The sequence below is a fragment of the Falco peregrinus genome, chromosome 5, assembly GCF_023634155.1.
Source record: "Falco peregrinus isolate bFalPer1 chromosome 5, bFalPer1.pri, whole genome shotgun sequence".
NCBI classification, from domain to species: domain Eukaryota; kingdom Metazoa; phylum Chordata; class Aves; order Falconiformes; family Falconidae; genus Falco; species Falco peregrinus.
In genome coordinates, this window is record NC_073725.1 from 55,918,195 (window position 1) to 55,937,358 (window position 19,164).

Here is a 19,164-nt window from a genome sequence, read left to right on the forward strand (position 1 = left end):
CTCACTGTCCTGCCTGGCTACTCTTCTCTGAAGAATTGCAAAGCTCAAGCCCATTCTTACTCTGTGCGTCGGTTGTGTTGTGAACAGTCACCATCGGGACACGAGGACCTTGAAAAAAAGAAGAAAAGAAATTGATTAAATTTCTATTGAAGCACACACAGACACACGTGAACCTGGTTTTGAATTCCACGGAGCTGAAGACTCCTGAGACTGGCTTTCCATGCAAGAGTAATCTAAAAAGCAAATCACCCTGGTATTAGAAAGAGTCTATGAATAAATGACAGTACTGTAGACTCAAAGACATTTGAGGCTTCAAAGCCCTTTCCCAACAGACCACTAAATGCATCTTTCCCTAATTTGTAAACATTATAATTAGCACAAACACAATTAAATCACTTGCTTTAAAATTATTCTAATGACACCCAAACATCACAGCACAAAGCATTTACATTTTGTATGCCATGGGTAACTGTTGCTGTTTTGCAAATGTTTTGAGTTGTTTGCTTTCAGTTTTTTATTTTATTTTATTTTTTTTTTTTTTAATTTAAATGAATTAAATACCAGTTTGGCGCTCACACTAAAGACAACCACATATGCTATCTTAAAATGCACCATTTGGGTATTGAAATCAGTCAGTATTATACAAAGAGGATTATCATTACTATGCAATGCACATCATTGAACCACAGAATTGATTGCTGTAGGATGTTACAGTCTTTAGGATGCTATAGTCTCTACCACAGGATGCTGCAGGCTCCAGCACAGGATGCTGTAGGATGCTATAGCCCTTAGCACAGTGGTCTGGATTCAGCTGCTTCTTCAGAAAGTCACCAAGTGGCTGGTTGATAGAAAAATGGGATGGTACATGAGATTAGGTTCATTTTGTCGTCAGCTTCTTTCTGTCTGGTTTGCAGTTATCATCTGCTGGCTGCTCTCGGAGACAGGACGCTGGGCCAAGATGAACTCCTGTCTGACACAGTACAACCACCTGTATGTTACTACCATACCCGTTCGTAGCTTTTCCAATGAGTTTGATAATACTGATCAGGAAGGTGGAAGAAGTACTGCAATGATGCAAATTGTTAATTCTTAACCTCAGAGATAGTGGTCGTCTTACTTTCCTTCCCTTTCCTAATAATGCGATACGATGCAGCAGCAGCAGCAAGTGTGAGCAGCTGGGGAAAAGATCATCCCTACGCCCAGCAAAGACCCCAGCAGCAGAGCCAGAGTCCTCCCACGCTGCGTGTTGGTGAAGATCATAGATCATAGATCATAGAATCATTTACATTGGAAAAGACCCTCAAGACCATAAACCTAATGCTGCCAGGTCCACCACTAAACCATGTCCTGAGATGCCACATCTACATGTTTTTTAAATACCTCCAGGGATGGTGACTTAACCATGTCCCTGGGCAGCCTGTTCCAGTGCTTGACAACTCTTTTGGTGAAGAAACTCTTCCTAATACCCAATCTAAACCTCTCCTGGCACAACTTGAGGCTGTTTCCTCTTGTCCTATCACTTGTTACCCAGGAGAAGAGACCCACACCCAGCTCACTACACCCTCTTTTCAGGAATTTGTAGGGAGCAGTAAGGTCCCCCCTCAGCCTCCTCCTCTCCAGGCTAAACCCGTCCAGTTCCCTCAGACGCCCCCCCCCCAGCCTTGTCCCCCAGCCCCTTCCCCAGCCCCTGCCCGGCTCTGGACATGCTCCAGCACAGGGTTTGAGGTACCAGGATTTCTCTTTTGTATATGCTGTATTCCCAGTTCAAATTTACTATGTAATGAGGTTGAGAAATCGGTGGGGATGGCAAAATTTGGAACTGTCTTTATGAAAGACCCATGGAAGAAAGGGTGTTAGAAACCATGTTTCCTCCTTTCTCAGGCTCTGACAGTCTGGGGCCATGCTGCCAGCGTGCAGGGGAAACCTGCTGTTGAACTACATTGAATATCAAAAAGCCCAATTTTTTTTTATGCTTCAAAATGAAGACAGCTTCAAGGTGCCAAGCCCCTTTAAGATGCCTTGAGTCCTTGACCCTACAGGCAAATCCTGTGTCATCACCAGTCATGTGCACCAGCGATTTGTGTAAAGCTGGTTGAGAAAAAAACCCCTCTGAAACACGGTAACTGAAAGTGTGCACACAAATGGCAACAGAAACGGGTCACTGAGCCATCCCCATCCATACTGGTTTGGGAAGCCAAATAAGTTCTTGAGAGATAAAAAGACTTTAGGGCGGTATAACTGTGCCGGTGGCTTTCCCCATCCCATCCCATCCCATCCCATCCCATCCCATCCCATCCCATCCCATCCCATCCCATCCCATCCCATCCCATCCCATCCAATCAAGAGTGTTTTGTGTAGGTCTTACCTATACAGACAAGAGGCAGAAAAGGGTTTTATTTAAAATTAACCTGACTGATATGGCAACCTGACTTTTGTTTCCTAGTAATTGAGAATTTTCTTCATTAACAAGCCAATTTCTTTGCATCATTTTCTTAGACTGCAGCTAGGTAAATGCACAGAGGAAAACTGTGTTTTACTCATCAGGATTTAGCTGAATCTACCTTTCTACTGCCAATACACATTGATATGCTGACCATACCTGCTTATAAATCTGCCCTGCTTTTTCCCTGCAGTCCCAGAAGCCAGTCTGCTGGAAAAGCAACAAATCTAATAAACATGGGCATGATAAAATCATCACTGAAAATAAAAGCAATCCTCCCAAATGGCTTCAATTGGAGCTAGAGCTGTCCTTTAATTAACACAAAAATGCCTAACATAAAGAAAACGATAAAGAGAGAAATACAATGCATATAATCCTTTTATTTTCTAATTTATTTTTTCTTTCTGTGTTGGCACTGGAAAACCTGTGAGAAGCTAATAAAGAAAAAAGCTGGTATGTAGTTTAGAAAATTCCACTTATTACATATTGTGTTCCCTCGGTCTGTCACTGCCTTACTGTTGTCTCCTCAAATCATATTTTAAAGTGAGGTCCCATACAAAGATATTCAGTTTGAGGTAATGTAAAACAAAAATATTTAAAAATATGCATGATTATCCTTGAAAAAATAAGACTTCTGAGTTGCTGAATTTTTATTTTTAAACAAATGAGGAAGAATGGCAAAGACAGAAATCTACAGAGTAGAATCACCAGCTTTATGGGAAAGATTACTGTCAATATTAAATATTCCTAAAGATGACATTCCAGTTAAACAATGCATTTTACTTGTGAGCAGGCTGAAAGTCATTAAGAAGAAAAATCACTTTTTTAGGAATGACGTAAATTACTTAATGCCAATTTTTAAAGTAAAACAACCTAGTTACATGCTAGACTATGTCTTTTCATACACACACATCAAAAGTCTTTCAACACTCACAAGTTGAGTGCCTAACACCTGACAGGGATAGAAAGAAATTCTTGAAATTAGGAAGTGTATATTCATTAGCTGCCTCCCATACTTTATTTTTAAACCTATAACGGTGTGACAGTCCCATTACACATGCCATCTGGTAAATGCCATCCACTGTCATTTGTGGATCTGAGAGTGAAACCTAATTTGTTCAGTGAACTGCTGGGAGCTGACAGAAGCAGAGCGAGGACATCCTCTGCTCCGTGTCTCCTCTCTCCAGAGCCCTTTCAAACGGGCTTTGATTGGGACTCCTGAGCCCTGGCACATTCTGCTGCTTCTGTTCTTTAATCAGTGCTGATGAGTGCCCGTGGCTGCCTGTCCCCCTTGGAAACTTTGCAAACGCTCTGCCTCTTGCTTACACAGGTCCTGTGTGCAGATCAACTTCAGGCGCAGGCTGGAATTCAGCATTTGCCTGTGGCCCATGCAGAATAAAGCACAAAGTGCTGCCCTTTAAGAAAGTAAAGCAGATACCAAGCTGCTTTGGCCCTGATGTAGAAAGTTAAAGAGACACCCAGCGCATACCGCATAGCCTGGATGGCTGTTCCCAAAATCCTGGGCAGGCCACCTCCCTGCATGCCGAGGGGATGATGATGATGCTCTTGGGTTTCTTCCCCCGGTCCTGGCTGCCTAGGGGTAGTTACAACCAGGGCTGCAATACACCCCGAGGCGTGGGACCTGGCATTGCTGCTCCCTGCCATCTCCCCCAGAATTTTTAGGATGCTGGGTGGCACCGTAGGGGCTCTGTAACCCCGTGAACCCTCTCTGCATCCCTCTGGCAGGAGCAGGACCAGGAGCGCTGGAGTGCTGTCAGCTGGAACTGCTTCACCAGGCTTGCAGGCTCTACTCCCCTCTCCTCGGCGCCAGCGTTGCACCAGCTAACTCCAGTAACCTGACAGCTGTTTTAATACTGCTGCTTTATTTATAGCCTAAGAGAAAGGACCAAAACTATTGACAGGAGAACTTCTCTGTGTATGTCTATACATTCCTGGATAGACGCGTAGTTAATAACATGGCGTAAATCCCTAGTTACAGGAATGAGATTTTCAATTAATACAGGTAGAATTCTGTCTGGCTTCATCATAAGGCCTATGACTTTAAAAATGTTACTCTCATTTTCCATGCTAGAAGTAAATTAAGCCGTACTACTATAATGACATGGGCAAATTTATCATGAAGGAAGTACTACCCGCTGTGATCTGAAAGTGCACAGAAACTCAGTGCCTCAGTAATTTGACAAGAAAAAGCATTGGTTGTGGCTTGTCATGAATTTTTTAAGCAGCTTTCATTACTATTTCCAACAGGGTTCTGCTTAGACACCATCAGAAAGAAGGAACTCTGGATATTTAGGTGGTAAGGTATAGATTTCCAGAATAAAAATGGAAAATCGTACAACTTTCAACAAAATATTTACCAGACATTTTTTTGGTAATACTTTAAAGAGAATTATTTCACAGTATTCCCGATGTTTTCATGGTCTAAACAGCATCGGGAATTATATCAGTTTCAACTTGAAAATATAAGTAGTGATTATAAAAAGAATATGAACTAAAATTGCAAAAAAAATTAAAAAAGGTATTCAAAGTTATCTGAGTGTTAAGGAAGGGAAAAAAGAGGAATTGTCTTTTTCTCCTCATCCATATTCTCAAAGGCTTCAATGTGGCAGATAATTTCAGACCAGAAGCTAAATTCACAGTGTGTAAACAATGAAAATTCAAATACTCTCTGCCAGCGCCACCAGCATATCTCTTAAGCGCTGATGAATGATTTAAAAGAGCAGCTGCAAGCGATGGGAGCTGAGAGGGTCTGGCTCTGCACAAGTGAGATAATTGTCAACAGCCATCTCTGTGTACAGATTCCAGATCTCTTTATTTGCTAATCCATGAATTATTTATGTGTGCTGCATAAAGTTCATATGTTGGGGTGATATTATCAGCCCAATAAATAAAGACATGGGGAGTTCTGTGAACCGGTGCTTACAATTAAAATATTTCCCCCTTCACAGTATTTTCCAGCGTACACTACAGACAGATGTTCGTGCTGCTTGCTTTGGCCGCCTTGTTGACACAAACATCAAACAGATTTGTGCTGCTATTCACCCTCCCCAAGGCATTTAATTTTTTAATCTAATCTTTACTTCCTCAAATGTAACTTGTCTTGTAAAATAATCAATACTGTCTTGTTCTCGGGCAAGACGCAGGACTGCACAAACCACACGGATGGTACTGCTTGTTTCTGCCCTGTCTGATACTAGTAATAAATTTCATGCTTACTTTATGTAGAGCAGAAATAAATCTGGTTATTCTGAGGTGGCTTCAGTTAGCAGTGACTAGAGGCAAATGAGCAAGAGCTTTGTCCTTAATTATACCACACAAAATAGGTCCGATGAGTTCTTCAAAAGGTTGCTTGAGTGAATAGGCATGGTCAGGTCCTCAGTCTGTTCCATGGGATTTTGAGAGGCGCCTACAAGCAGCGGTGTGGGCAGCTGGACTGACACTAACTGGTTCCATCCCACTGACTTCCCTCTATGGTCTCCGAAACACCGAAGGATGGGGGACCTCCAGGTCTGAGAAGACCCCCTCTTGCTTCTTTAGGTAATTGTGTATTCAAAAAGTACTGACAAATGCCCTCTAAATCTGTTTCCACTGATGTAATTCCTACTGTTGTCTTGCTTTTCTGGTTGGAGCTGCCTTCTGACTTGAAGCTACCCTGGATGTCACTCTGATTTACACCTTTTTGGGGTTGTTCCAACAAGCTGTTTTCTACTAATCATGAGTATTCCCATTATATTTAGAGCAGTCACGTGTCCCAGAGCTCTCATCCAGTAGGATAAACTAGAATATTTTAGCTCCCTTTTGTAAGACATAGTTTCTTTTTCTCTCACTCTAATGCAAGAGCGTTTTACATTCAGTTCCTCCTTCCTGAACACTAATGACCAGGACTCTACCCCTGCTGCAGAGGGTGTCTTAACTGGTCCTTATACAGTGAAACTGCTACTTGCCCGGTTCCACAGACACTTGTTTCCCTGTTCCATCCTAAAAGAGCATTTGCCTTTTCCACGACCGCAGTCGGTAAGCAGTTTGCAGACTCCAGTGACCAGCACTGCATGCCCAGGCACCCATGTGCTCTTCTGGGGAATTTGTAACTCTTGAACTTCAAGCACATGAGACAAACCCTTGCCCTGAGTCACCATGTGCTTAATTTTGCTCTTTGTACTATTAATTTCTCCCACTCCAGCCCTGCAAGACAGCCAGCTTCTCCAGTATTTCTCTCTGCCTTCTGATGATGCTTATCAGCTTTGTGGCCTTAACAAATTCCATTAGCTGTGTCTAGCCTTGGGTTCCCAGGCTGCCAGGGAACAATCTAAGCAAGGTCATTCCCAAGACCAGATCCTAATGAACCCTGCTGCTGATCTCCAATTAGCTTTATATTTCTCTTCATCATAATCTACTGCCTTTGATTTACGGCTTCCTCACAATTCTTTTACTAATCCCCATCCTCTCCGTCTTAATTAATAACATCCAATGAGGTATCACATTGAGTGGGCTGAGTGAAAGTATTTCTTTCCTTTCATGAGGCTTTGGCTAAGGATTGCAAAAGCCATAAAGCAATAAATGCATGTGGACGGTTCCAAAGAGGAGCACAAAACACCCAAGACCTTCAAGAAATGCTGCAGGTACATTCACCCATCATAGTGATAAGATCAGCTGTAAAAAGGAGGTAGGTGAGGAAAATTTGCTTGCAGCGTTCCTGAACCTGACAGTGCACCACGACTGTGTACCTGGAGATGTACCAGAGGCAGGAGGGAACCACTCTAGCTCACCTGGGGACCACTGACTTCCCAACAGGCCAGGGTGTTTTGTTCTAGCGTGCTGGTTCAGGGCTATGGCTGGAAGAACAAATCTGAACAGAGAAACCCCTGCACCCAGCTCTTACTTTTTCCAATTTGTGTTCTATTTCCTGCTATTTCTAATTGAATTCCTCATTAATTTAACCTCTCTCAATTCAAAATTAATCCAGGCTTTCTGTAAACTTTGAAAAGAGGTGAAAGCAAAAGTTTAACATTTGTCCCTGTTTTTAAAATGTAGGTTTCTTATTGGATTAGTATATGCTAATCCTAAGAGAAATACTATATGTGAAGAAACATGCCTGACGTTTTCTGTATTCTCTGTCTACCTTGGGAAGTCACTGGATAACTCAGGATACCCAGGGAGGTTGTGCATTCTCCATCCTTGGAGGCTTTGAAGACAAGACTAGACAGAGCCCTGAGCAACCTGCTCTGATCTCTTCTCTGATACTGCTTGGAGCAGGAAGTTGCACTAGAAACCTCCTAAGGTTCCTTCCAACCTGAATTCTCCTAAGATTTTGTGATTCCATGATTAAAAAGTACCACAAATGTCAGGACTGTCATGATGGAGAGACTGTGTAGCCATGTCCCCCCGGTAGAGGTGGGGAAGGGGAGGAAGAGCATTGCAGTCCCTGTTACTCTTCCCAGCTTGTCTAACAAACCTACTGCTGATATATTCAAGGGAAAAGGGTATTTCCTTGTAATCGCAGCATGAAAGAAAACAATCTCTCTTCAGTGCCATTTAAAATTCATTAACACTGACAGAATAAAACTTCATTGTATATTTTGTGCTTGTTCCATTAAAAGCCTAGTAGAAATTGATTTAAATAATCTTAATTTATTCTTTTCCATGAGTAAAATCCTCTTGCAATAGAATAATGATATCCTAACTACTTACGTAATAACTGATGCTGGATATTAACTTTAAAAATGACAACAACAACAAACCATAAATAATGTTGCTTCACATTTTCTGGTTATTAAGCTGTTTTCCTCTCATGAGTTCTCAGGTTTTAATATATCCTTAATGCACTGACTGCATTAATAAGGGACTAAACAAGTATCATGCAAACAGAAAACAAAAGCTAGCAATAAACCTTACAGCTGATCCAGCTGGCAAACAAGGTGAAAGAAGCAGTTTTCCTTAGAGGAAGCTTTAAATCTTGCGGGATGGTAACATCTGTACTATCCACTGCAGAATAATGAGTTCATCGAAGGTCGCTCATATAGCTGGAAATAACGCACATGCACCCTAGTCTGAACATGCAGGAGGCCACTGCCTGATTTGTGAAGCTTCATTATTTGAAGCATTGGAGGAAGCCTGTTGTCATGGTCATTTATCTCCTACGAGTGGAGTTCAGATAAAATTTTATATATACGGAATGACCGAATGACAAGAACCCTGGCTGTAAGCAGATGATAGATCACCTTCCTCTGGGCAATGCCAGACAGCTCATATTTACAAGCAAGAATCAAAATGAAAACAGGATCAAAGCATGTAAAAGCAAGGGACACATAGTTCTTTGCAGGAGGAGGGCATTTTAAAGGGGATAGGACTTTCACATTCATTCCACAATACTTTTTCATACACTGGAAATTACAGGTATTTTCAATTTTTTTGTTTATTAAATATTCATGCATATTGTTTTTTTCCCCCACTTACTCTATGCTACCTAGTATTTATGGGTACTTCACATTAGATTAAAGATGTATAACAATACAGTGAAATATTTTATAGCATAAATGAATGGTCTACTTAAAGGAAGACAAAATGCGACCAGAACAGCCACAAAAGCAATCATTTAAATTAATCTCATACTACTTTAATCACAACATTGTTAACAGCTGATAGAAAAGAAGTTCTCTTTCAAATTCCAAACCACTAATAGCATCCTCTCTTTTCCTGGAGAAAAAGCCCTTGTGGTATCTTCTGTTTGTGCAAAAGGGATTTTTCATACCAGCCTGCTATTCTGAGGTCGTATGAGCATGTGAGGGAGCGAGAATGAGCACTCCCCACCCTGCCTTTACCCACGGGATTTCTGACCCATGAACTGCACACAAAGGAGTGGAGACGCGAGAGCCAGCCTTGGCTGTTAAGTAAGAAAGAGAGTCAAGTGAATGCAAATATGAATTATATAGTAATTATAATATAAATAGGACCCAGAGATTAAGTCTGTGCATGCTTTCAAACAGCAGAAACTAATTTAAGCCTCATAAGCCTCAGGAAAAGTTCCAAAAGGTCACAGTTTGCCTGGAAGCACTAATCACAGCCTCCCGCTACTGGGTATACAAAAAACCAAGCGTTGTCGTAATCATCCTTGTATAGGAAACCATTCTGGTCACAACAGATAACAGTCACCCAGTGACCTAATATGTGAGCAACCACCGGGAATGCCTTGCAGGCACAAGCACGGGCGCTGTGCTCATTTAGCATTCAGCTGGGTGGGAAGATGCGTGCACACCGTTGGGTCATGCCTGGTTCCTGGAGGCCGTTATCACATTGCAGGACATTTAGCAGCACTTCAGCATGATGTCCATGTTTCTTAGGCAACTCAGATGTTGTTAGCCAGATATTTTGGCGGGGATGCCTGCCTTGTGCAGTAGCACAAGGATAGCATGCTCTTGGGGATTGCCTGTGCTGCTCTACCAAGAAAGACACCGCCATGCTCAGACCCCCGTAGCACAGAGTGTCAGGCACTGGCTTGCCACCCCTAACGGTAGACTCCAGATCCAGGCCAAGGACAGCTCAGATAGTTCAGCAAATCTTAACCTCCACAAGCGGCACATAAGGTAATAAGTAGCAAACCTTTCTGTTGAAGAATATTATTTTTATTCAAGAATATTCAAGTATTACAACACTTGCTGTAATGGAAAATAATGGCAGATAAAAACATCATGTATTTTTGAATAATAGACGCTATAGATACTACTCTACTCTGGGGGACAACAGTAATAAGCTGCAGTCATCAGATGGCCCACGAAATACTCCCAAATCCTCACTCTATGGTTCCCTTAAAAATTTAAACTAGTACCATCCACTTCCGTCCCCACCTTGGCCACTTGGTCCCATCCCAAGCATTTCTTGTGATCAGAAATGTTTGTACAACCATCCAGCAGAATAGCAGAAGAGCTTCTAGAACTGATCCTAGCAGAAAAATAATATTTAATTTTCATTCAGTTCAGTTCCTGGACCCAGCTCACAGCGAGCCTCGTTGTGGCACTAATAGCAGACTGGTGAAAAAGCCCCCAAGGTGGACAGAGGATGAAGTCGCCTCTTTCAATGGCACCACTGACTTTGTCTGCCAGTCCTTGTGGACATACAGTGCTGTGGTCCTCTGAGACGCACTGATGAAAAATACAAAGTGCTTTATAGGGCGTTATTGCATTTCACAGCACGGTGAGATGGGGAGCAGAGAGGCATGATCACTCAGGACAGCAGGTAGAAACCACCTTCCCGTGAGCCTCCTCCTCCTCCTAGTCACCACCTGGGAGCTATTGCTTATGGCACCTGCAGTAAGGAAAGTACTTAAAGTACTTGGCTGAGGACTTGAAAGTACTTAAAGCCTTGGCTGAGGACTTCAGAGCTACTGACATGGCTACACTGAGGTGTGGAGGCAGCTGGTGTATCGCCCTCCCAGACGCAGGAATCAGCCTTTCACATTTATTTAAACCAGGGTTTACTGCACTTCTCTATCTATAGGCTCATGGGTTGGTTAATAAAACTCCTTTTCAGCACTAGTGGTTATTTCAGCATCTAATTAAGTCTCTTTAGGCTACCTCAATGACATCATTGATTATGACCCTCACCAAAGGTCACCTGAATTGCCAAGCTCTGGCCTTAGAAAGCATTTACTTGAATTTCAGTAAAAAGTGCTTTGGAGATTCTCTAAGATGCTTTGCCATTCTATGTAACTAAGTTTAAGTAGTGATTAAATGTAGGTATTTCCCCTCTGTGCATTTAAGGTTTGCTTCAGGCCTTAGAGTGAAATACTTGTACCCACAGCAGCAAGTTTTCCCCAGATACCTGCCAGAGATGTCCCAAGGCATGTGGAATGGTGACCTGGAGAGGTTAAATAGGAACTTCACTTTCTTCATCTCTCAAAAGCGAGAAAGACTTTCTACGATTCTAACCTGGGTGTTACTGACAGAAAGCACTTCCAATGAAACACTGGCCCTGTAGCCTTTGACAAGCCAACACTTCTTCCCCTGTTCAAGTCCTGCTTAGAATATCAATACTTCTGTATCACCCACAAGGAGCAAAACGCACACACTTACGCATCTAATAATCCTCCAAACCCTAAAAACCGTGGGATGATATTCCCCCTGGGAGTAGCACTGGGTCTCCCAGTGCCTGAAACACTCACAGTGCTGTAAAAACATAAAATACATAATGACGTGCTTTAAGCCAAAATGGGTTATTATATTTTTCATAACTGTTTTACTGCTGCTATAACTCAAAATCCAATCCCTTTTTGAGAGATCGTTGCCTATCTCTGAAGGCACTGAGCGATGCTATGGTGCTGTGGGAGGCCGGTCTTGCTGCAGACCCATCCCGCAATGTGCCAAGGGGCTCCCCTGCTTCTTGGGGTACCTCCAGCTCCCGCTGCGGCTGGTGGGAGTTAAGAGCATCCAGCACCTGGGAGGACTGGCCCTGCACTTATTAAGGCCTGCGATGTAATTACAGACTAGTTATTGAACTGCCATTGAGACAAAACATTGTGTGGTGCTGTGAGCTAACAGCAAACGTGTGCAGCCATGCCTTGTTAACTCTTCACTACAGTATGATTTAATCATGTTACATGCTGGTTTGTTACAGGAGCACTCTCCTGCATACTAATCTCTGGGTTTCTGCTGGGAAGGTTTCCCTGCAGTGAAAAGATTGAAGATTCACTGAATCTTTCAAAACCACTCTGGTAATTTATCCATCTAGGAACCTCTATGCCCTGTATTGTTACTGCACATTTGAACAGTGCAGTCAGTAATGGATTTTATTTTCCCAACACCTCTAGGAAGCTGGAAATACAAGACCTGCTTCAGTTCTCTAAAGGAACTTGTGGCAGAGAAAAGAATCAAACCCATGTGTCCTAACCAGCATTTTGCCGCTGGTTAGGACTTCTCAGACCACTGCTACCAAACATGCTTTTGACCCTCCATGCCTACATACAAGCCAATAAATTAGGACAACTATCATAAAACCCACCTGTTTATAAGTATATGTATCACAGGTGACCACATTCAACTCAGGATTTAGAGAATCCAACAGTACTATACAAATAATATTATTTTGTTATAGAAAGGGTAAAAAGAAAACAACTCATCTACTTTTTGCAGACACATTTGCCTAAATATTGTGTTGTTTAATAGGCCATAAATAGCCAAATATACCCAGGGAAGAGCTAAGCTGTGGGCTTTCATTACTGCTTGCAGTGATGTTTTCCTGAGCATAAAAACTACTAAGAACAGTCTGGTTCCAGGAGTGCTATTGATGAGACTGTGATGTGCAAGATTTCTGGGTGATACATAAGGCAATATATGAGCAATGGGGTTAGGTTTTGTGGACAAAACATGGGTTTAGGAACTTGTGCTTTATCAATGGTTGGTAAACATCTACTGATTCGCAGCTCCTGGCATCTGCTTGTCCATAGTTAGTACAAAAAACCCTTGTCTCCAGATTTTCCATTGCTTTCCGGGGATGGTTGGCCTGGCCCAAATGGCACAGGTTAAAAGGTCTGATTAAATGAAGGAACTGAGAAAGATGTTGAAAAAGGTTCATTATTCTCCTGCCTGAAGGCATGAACCAACCTCTTATTGCAGAGCTGGGCAGACACGTCCCTGATGGGTACATTATTGCAAAAATCCTGAAGAGGTTAATTATGCACCATGCGCTGATGGAGACAGGCTACAGAGCTAGATGCATTTCTGCTCTGTTCCAGTAGCCCATGGTGCTTTCCCTTGGAGTGCTGTCTTGCAATATGAGGAAGGAAATGGGGGTCACAATACTTGACTTGAGATGTGGCCATAGGCGACCCACTAATTCTCGCTGTACCTCTGCTCCCCACTTGGTAAAAGCATGAAAATTATCATCGGGGGAAAGGTTGCAAAGGGCTTTACACGTCTTTTCATAACTCAAAAGAAACACTTAGTGCAGTATTTATTTTACCAACAATAAAACTTCAACACTCTCTTCCCTGTATCCTGATAAATCTCAATATAGAATTATCCTGAGATAATAAATAATATTAAGCTTTTCCTGTTAAAAGAGACTTAGATGTATAAATCACTGCCAATAATATCTCTGTAATGATCCCATGGCCCTCTCATATCAATGGAGAAACTGAATCAAAATGTGATTTAACTCACCCATGGTGAAAGACAAATCTCGTGATCTTCTTTACTGAGGCAGAATGGATTCAGGCACTTTTATTCAGAAAGTCAGTCGCTAGCAGTAGAAGCCTCTGGTTTTTTTGTGATGAATATTACAGGCAAAAATTTCTCTTGAGCTATATGCTAGAACTAGGCCATTTTTTGTGAAGATTTGTTGACTAAAACTCATACTTCTAGGATTTTATGGTATTTTAAGGGAAAAAAAATCCTGAAAGTCAGAATTATAAAACATGCAGGTGAAACTGACTGAATCCATAAGAAGATGGGAAAAGTAAAATGTTTGTTACAGTGAAATTCCTCAACAAATCCAAGCACCTTATTGCTTTTAATTTAGCTTTTCTTTGGAATGCTATCCAAATTAGCTGGTAATCCCAAGAGAGAATAAAATACTAGGAGATTTTCCAAGGTATAGACCTCCTTAAAGAAGACAAGGTCTTTATGCAGTAATGGCATGTAAGTAATAGCCATAATACTAGAAACAATGCCCAGAATTTTATGTTTACTTACATTAAAAAAAAAAAAAAAATCATGGGTTTTAAATCCTTGAGCTGTACTACGGCAATGGTAATGGTCTGGATGCTGGCATTTCCAAGGGTGTTCCCACCCACCTGGCTGTTGGCCAAGTTTATCTCATGCTGTACAGCATGGGGCTGTACATGAAGCGGCATCAATGACCTGGCTTTCCCGACCACCTCCAGCCTCCTTTAAAAGTTCTTCTGCACAGGAGTGCTGCTGGCTAGTGGTTTTTAGTAAAAAGCCCTTGCCACGTTGTTAAAAGAAGGCAGGAGAGGTGCCGGTTAGCAGTCACTAACTGGGTTTAGAAAGATTGCACTGATCAAGGGCATGAGCCCTGTTTTGAATTCTGGTCCCAACAAGCATGAAAGCTGAGCTGATGCATTCCTCTAAAGCAGCCCTCATTATAAATTAACCAAGTCACTTAATGTCTTTCACAACTTAGACTCACACTAAAAATTTCTGTGCATATGCTATCCTCCAGAAGTGTAACCATACATTTCAGACTTGTATCATCTCTGTGGGCAGCAGCTTGCGCTGTTACCACATCAGAGAGCAGAAAAATTTAGATTTGGAAAACGATTCCCAAAGGTGGGTTTAGACCTCTCCATACTGAAAGGCTGAACCTTGCTAAATCATGCCCTGGACTCAATGGTGTTAAAATGTCATTAAATGTGAGGTCAGGACACCCTGCCAGAAAGCAGAGCCAGATGATTTGATGAACATTGGTAGTGAAAGTCTTTGCTGATGCCAACAAAAATCTGGAAAATAAAAGAAATGTAGAATAATGAAGGGACTTTTTAATGCTCAGAATAAACCTAGAAAGTGGAAGCAGCAAGTAATGCTAAGTGTTCCCATGTCCAGATGGTGCTTCCATATTCCACCAAGAAGGAGGGAAGAAGATAATTAAATTCTCAAGAAACAGTTTAAGGAGCTGAGAAGTTTATAGCTACATGGCTGCCTCTATAAAGAATAAACCCGCAGCACTTGTCTTTGAAACTCATAAATACACAGACAGAATGAATTACATGTACAATGGTATGAGGAACCTGACTCAGATTATCGTAAATTTGCTTGTGTTGCTTCCCCCTCGAAGGAGATCCTTAAATTGCAAAGTTTTCCTACTCTGTGCTTTTGCACCACTTGTTCCCTATTTATGGAACTGAACCAAGATTTTATCTGGTAGGACCTAAGAGCTATAAATCCTATTTTTAAAGATTTCACAGGCCTATAGGCATCCTTCAGCATCGTAGGGCCAGGAGTGTAGTTACAGAGCTGTTGGCATCACGGCTGCTGTCTCCCAGGTCATACCTGGGGAACAGCAGATGTATACCCAGATAAATCCCTTTCCTCTTGGTTCTTTAGGTATTTTATCAAGCACAGCTCAGTTATATCATTTTGGTCTACAGCCACAAAACTGTCTGCTGGGAAAGGCAGAAATGACTTCATTCCTGTTACCTGCAATTACTGATCTACAGCCTCTAGGATAAGCTGCTGATAACCACAGTGATAGAGAGGACATTCAAATCAGGTGATAATACTTTACCATTTTTGTTAGAAGACTCTACTTTCCTTTCTCCAAAGGGAGAGTGACTTTAAAGTCATTTGACCTGCACAATACTGACAGTAGACAGTATTGACCAGTCAGCTACAAACATGGGTTCCAGCAGAGATAATCTTCAAAGAGCTACACTAAACTATAGAGATTTTATGGTATTTTGAATCAAAACAATCTTACTGTTTCTGGAAAAGGCGGAAGGACTTGAGACCTATAGAAGAAGACGGTGTTCCCTGTTCTGTTGATCTCTTATGAAAGTGAAAGCTGATTTTTCCCAAACTGGTCAGTGCATGAAAGGATAACACAGAGAGCAGCAGCAAAGGCACTGCTCTATCACCAGCAACCCTGCCAAGCATGAGACAATAGTTTTCTCTTAATCCTCATTACAGTCCCCTCCCCTCTGTGTAACTAACAATTTTCTTTGTGTCATCCCTAAAAATGATTAATACTTCCCTGATAACGCACGATTACAGAGAACTTTAATTAGCAGGCTGGTAGGCATTCCATGAACAACACCCCCTCTATAATTTTCATCGTATATTAAATGGCATTAACTGCAGCAACGTATGCATGTGCCAGAGGTCTTCTTCACTATTCCTCTTGTCTCAGAGCTACAAGGCATTAACCCTTTGTGGGGAACCTCACACCTCTTCAAGTGCGTTGAGCTGGACAAGGTCAGCTTATGGCTGAGGTCAGTTGGTGGAGACTGACCAGCTAATGTAAAGGATGCTACGATGCCACTGACCGCAATAAGCAGGGACCTGAACTCCAGGGTCCAGAAAATCGTTGCCAGTTCTGTGTATTCAAGCAAAAGCCTCAGAGACTTCACAGACTTTTTTATGAGAGTGAAGACACTGTAACCAAATCAGCTACATGGAGTACAAGTCAGACTGCAACAGAAACGGTTGCACGTCCTTTCTTCCCCCATGAACAACCTCATTAGGACTCGTTTTAATAGTGCTGGCAGGTTACACTGGGGAGTGAGGGAAGGAGTCACTGAAGACAAGTTGCATCTCTTTAAGGTGGAAATACTAAAACTGCACAGCTGACTACAGTGGTAGTTGTTGATAAGGCTTCATCCCTCAGAGGAGAAGGAGCTATCACCTAAAAATGGGCTTCAGTGCTTTTTACTGGCTCAGTGTCATCCAGCCTTGCACCGTACATGTCTGAGCCCCATTAAAGAAATAGGAATAAATTGCTTTCCACAGCCAAATCTTGTAATTTCTTATCGTTTTCTCTATGCAATTAAAATTTACATCCGATTCCAACTGAGAAAAACCTCATCCTCAATTAAATTTATGTATGAAGTAGCAAAACTCTTCCATTCAGATCTTCTTTCTGTTTATCTTAGAGGGAATCCGTGGCAGTGCCAGTGCTGCCTTACGAGAGGAGACAGAAGTGTAAGCCCATATTTTATGATGAAAATGACAGTAGGAGTGACCTTGGTCCAGTACATATTGCTTTTTTGACAGTGTCTAGAGGAGATAATCTAACAGCAGTCTGCAAAGCATCATGTTTCCTTAGATCCTGCTACAGTAATTCAATCATGAGCATATAAAATTAGATGAAAAATAAGGTAACTAGCCTTCTGGGACTGAGTGATTGTAATAAACGTTGCCTCCTGACAGTAAGCATTACATTGTCCTCTTGAAAGAGAGGTTACTTTTTATTATAGCATACTTCTTCTCTCATTTCAGTCTGTGCCAGGTAGCACTGCTGTCAAGCCTAGTCTGGCAGGACAGCAAAAAATCCTATAGGACAATTATATGCTGTCTCTAAGGTACCAAAGCAGCGAGCAGAAAACTACCAACTCTTGACTACTGGAATCAAATAAGCAATGCCAGACTTTTCTTTGTTTGTTTGTTTGTTTCTCAAGTTATATATTTTCCCTTTCCATTGACTTTCCTTTAAGTATCACAGAGTACTTTATAAGCATTAGTTGCTTAATCAAATCTTTGAGATCTTGCCATCCATTTTAGAGAAGTTAAGCTGAGTCACAGTCGTGTCTTTGTCTCTAAACTCAGTGAAGTTTGCAACTGAACGTAACAAAGCAACTTAACAAAAGGGATAGAGAGAAACTGAGGTATGGTGGAAGTTAGTCTCTAAGTGTCAGTACAGAAATTGTTTTCAAGCCATAAATAATTGCCTGTGCATATGTCCTGTGGACAGCTGAGAAAATACCATTTTTAAAATTATTTCAGGCTTGATCACAGAAAAATAATTTATGTTTAGTTACCTTTGAAGATACATATGGGTCTGACATAAAATCATACACCAGTTACTGCTACAAGCACACACTTTTGCAGGCAGTCACAGAGTATACACCAAGACCTGAGCTCTGGGTGTTTTTTATACAACGTAGATGTAGAAGAAAGCACCAAACAGCACTAAGTACTACCTGCCACTGTCTGATCATTAACATCGACTCCAGCTGTGATTTTTTGGGGGAAGCAGAGGTGGGAACTCCTGGCAGAAGCGCTTGGGTAACAGACATTTTAAGATCAACAGTTGTTTGCTCTGCTGGGTAGATGCTGCTCTACCTGCTTGATCAACTGCAGGATAAGCTGGGCTCCTTTATATAGCCTTGTTCAAGTAGCTTTTCCATCCTTGTGTTAATGTACATATGAATAAATATGATTTCCTGCTAATCAAAAAGATACTAGAGCATGACCGCTTATGGGCAACAAAATAATACCCTGAGGAAGTGAGGCAAGGGCAAGGTCTAGCAAAGCAGCCCGAGGAGCTGGGGCAAAGGAACTCTATTAGTTCATCCGAGTGATTCTCCATCGACCTCAACAGCTCTACCCCAGTTGTACGGCCAAAATCTGATGGGAAGATTACTTTTATCCAGAAGTCTGCATTTCAGCCAGAACAGATGTTTCCACTGACCTCACCCACATCAGCTGTAACAGAAACCAAGTGGAGTTGTCTCTGCTGTAAATGTACCCACAGCAGATATCTGAAGTTAAATGGCTTCTACACAAAAAGCAGTAAAAAGAAATGTTTTTGTAAACTGCTTGAAAGCAAAGAGGTTGAAAGACCTCTCACTTTCAGTTACGTAAGTAAGGAATAACTCCATCAAATGTAATGATATTTTAACAAAATCATTGAAAATGGAAATCCTACCAAGGTATCTCTACTTTCTCCTGCACACATAATTTGCAAATGTATCTGGAGACATTGGCATCAGCTCCATAGTTCAAGCTTTGCTGCATTTGTGCTACACTGAAAATACAGTTTGAGAATTTAGTCCTGTATAATGAAAATTCAAAGATATATTCAGCAGATGTGAACAGATTTAACTCTACTGATGTTATAATGGAACTATTATTTACAGCAGCTGAGAATCTGGCCCACAGCTTGTTATGCAAAATCATTATCTTGTATACTTGGATTAACGTACATGCTAATAAAACTCATTAATCTCTTTAGGTATCACTGCAGGGTTTTGTGAACGA

General features: G+C 41.6%; 1 protein-coding gene across 4 annotated transcripts in view; it reads right to left on the bottom strand.

Moving 5' to 3' along the window:
* Nucleotides 1–19,164, bottom strand: part of DPP6 (dipeptidyl peptidase like 6) — a 572,063-nt gene that overhangs the window by 18,581 nt on the left and 534,318 nt on the right. For all 4 annotated transcript variants that reach the window (XM_055805889.1, XM_055805888.1, XM_055805890.1 and 1 more), the window contains exon 17: nt 61–108. In XM_055805889.1, the coding sequence (XP_055661864.1) occupies nt 61–108 (48 nt within the window). The remainder of the gene's footprint in view (nt 1–60; nt 109–19,164) is intronic.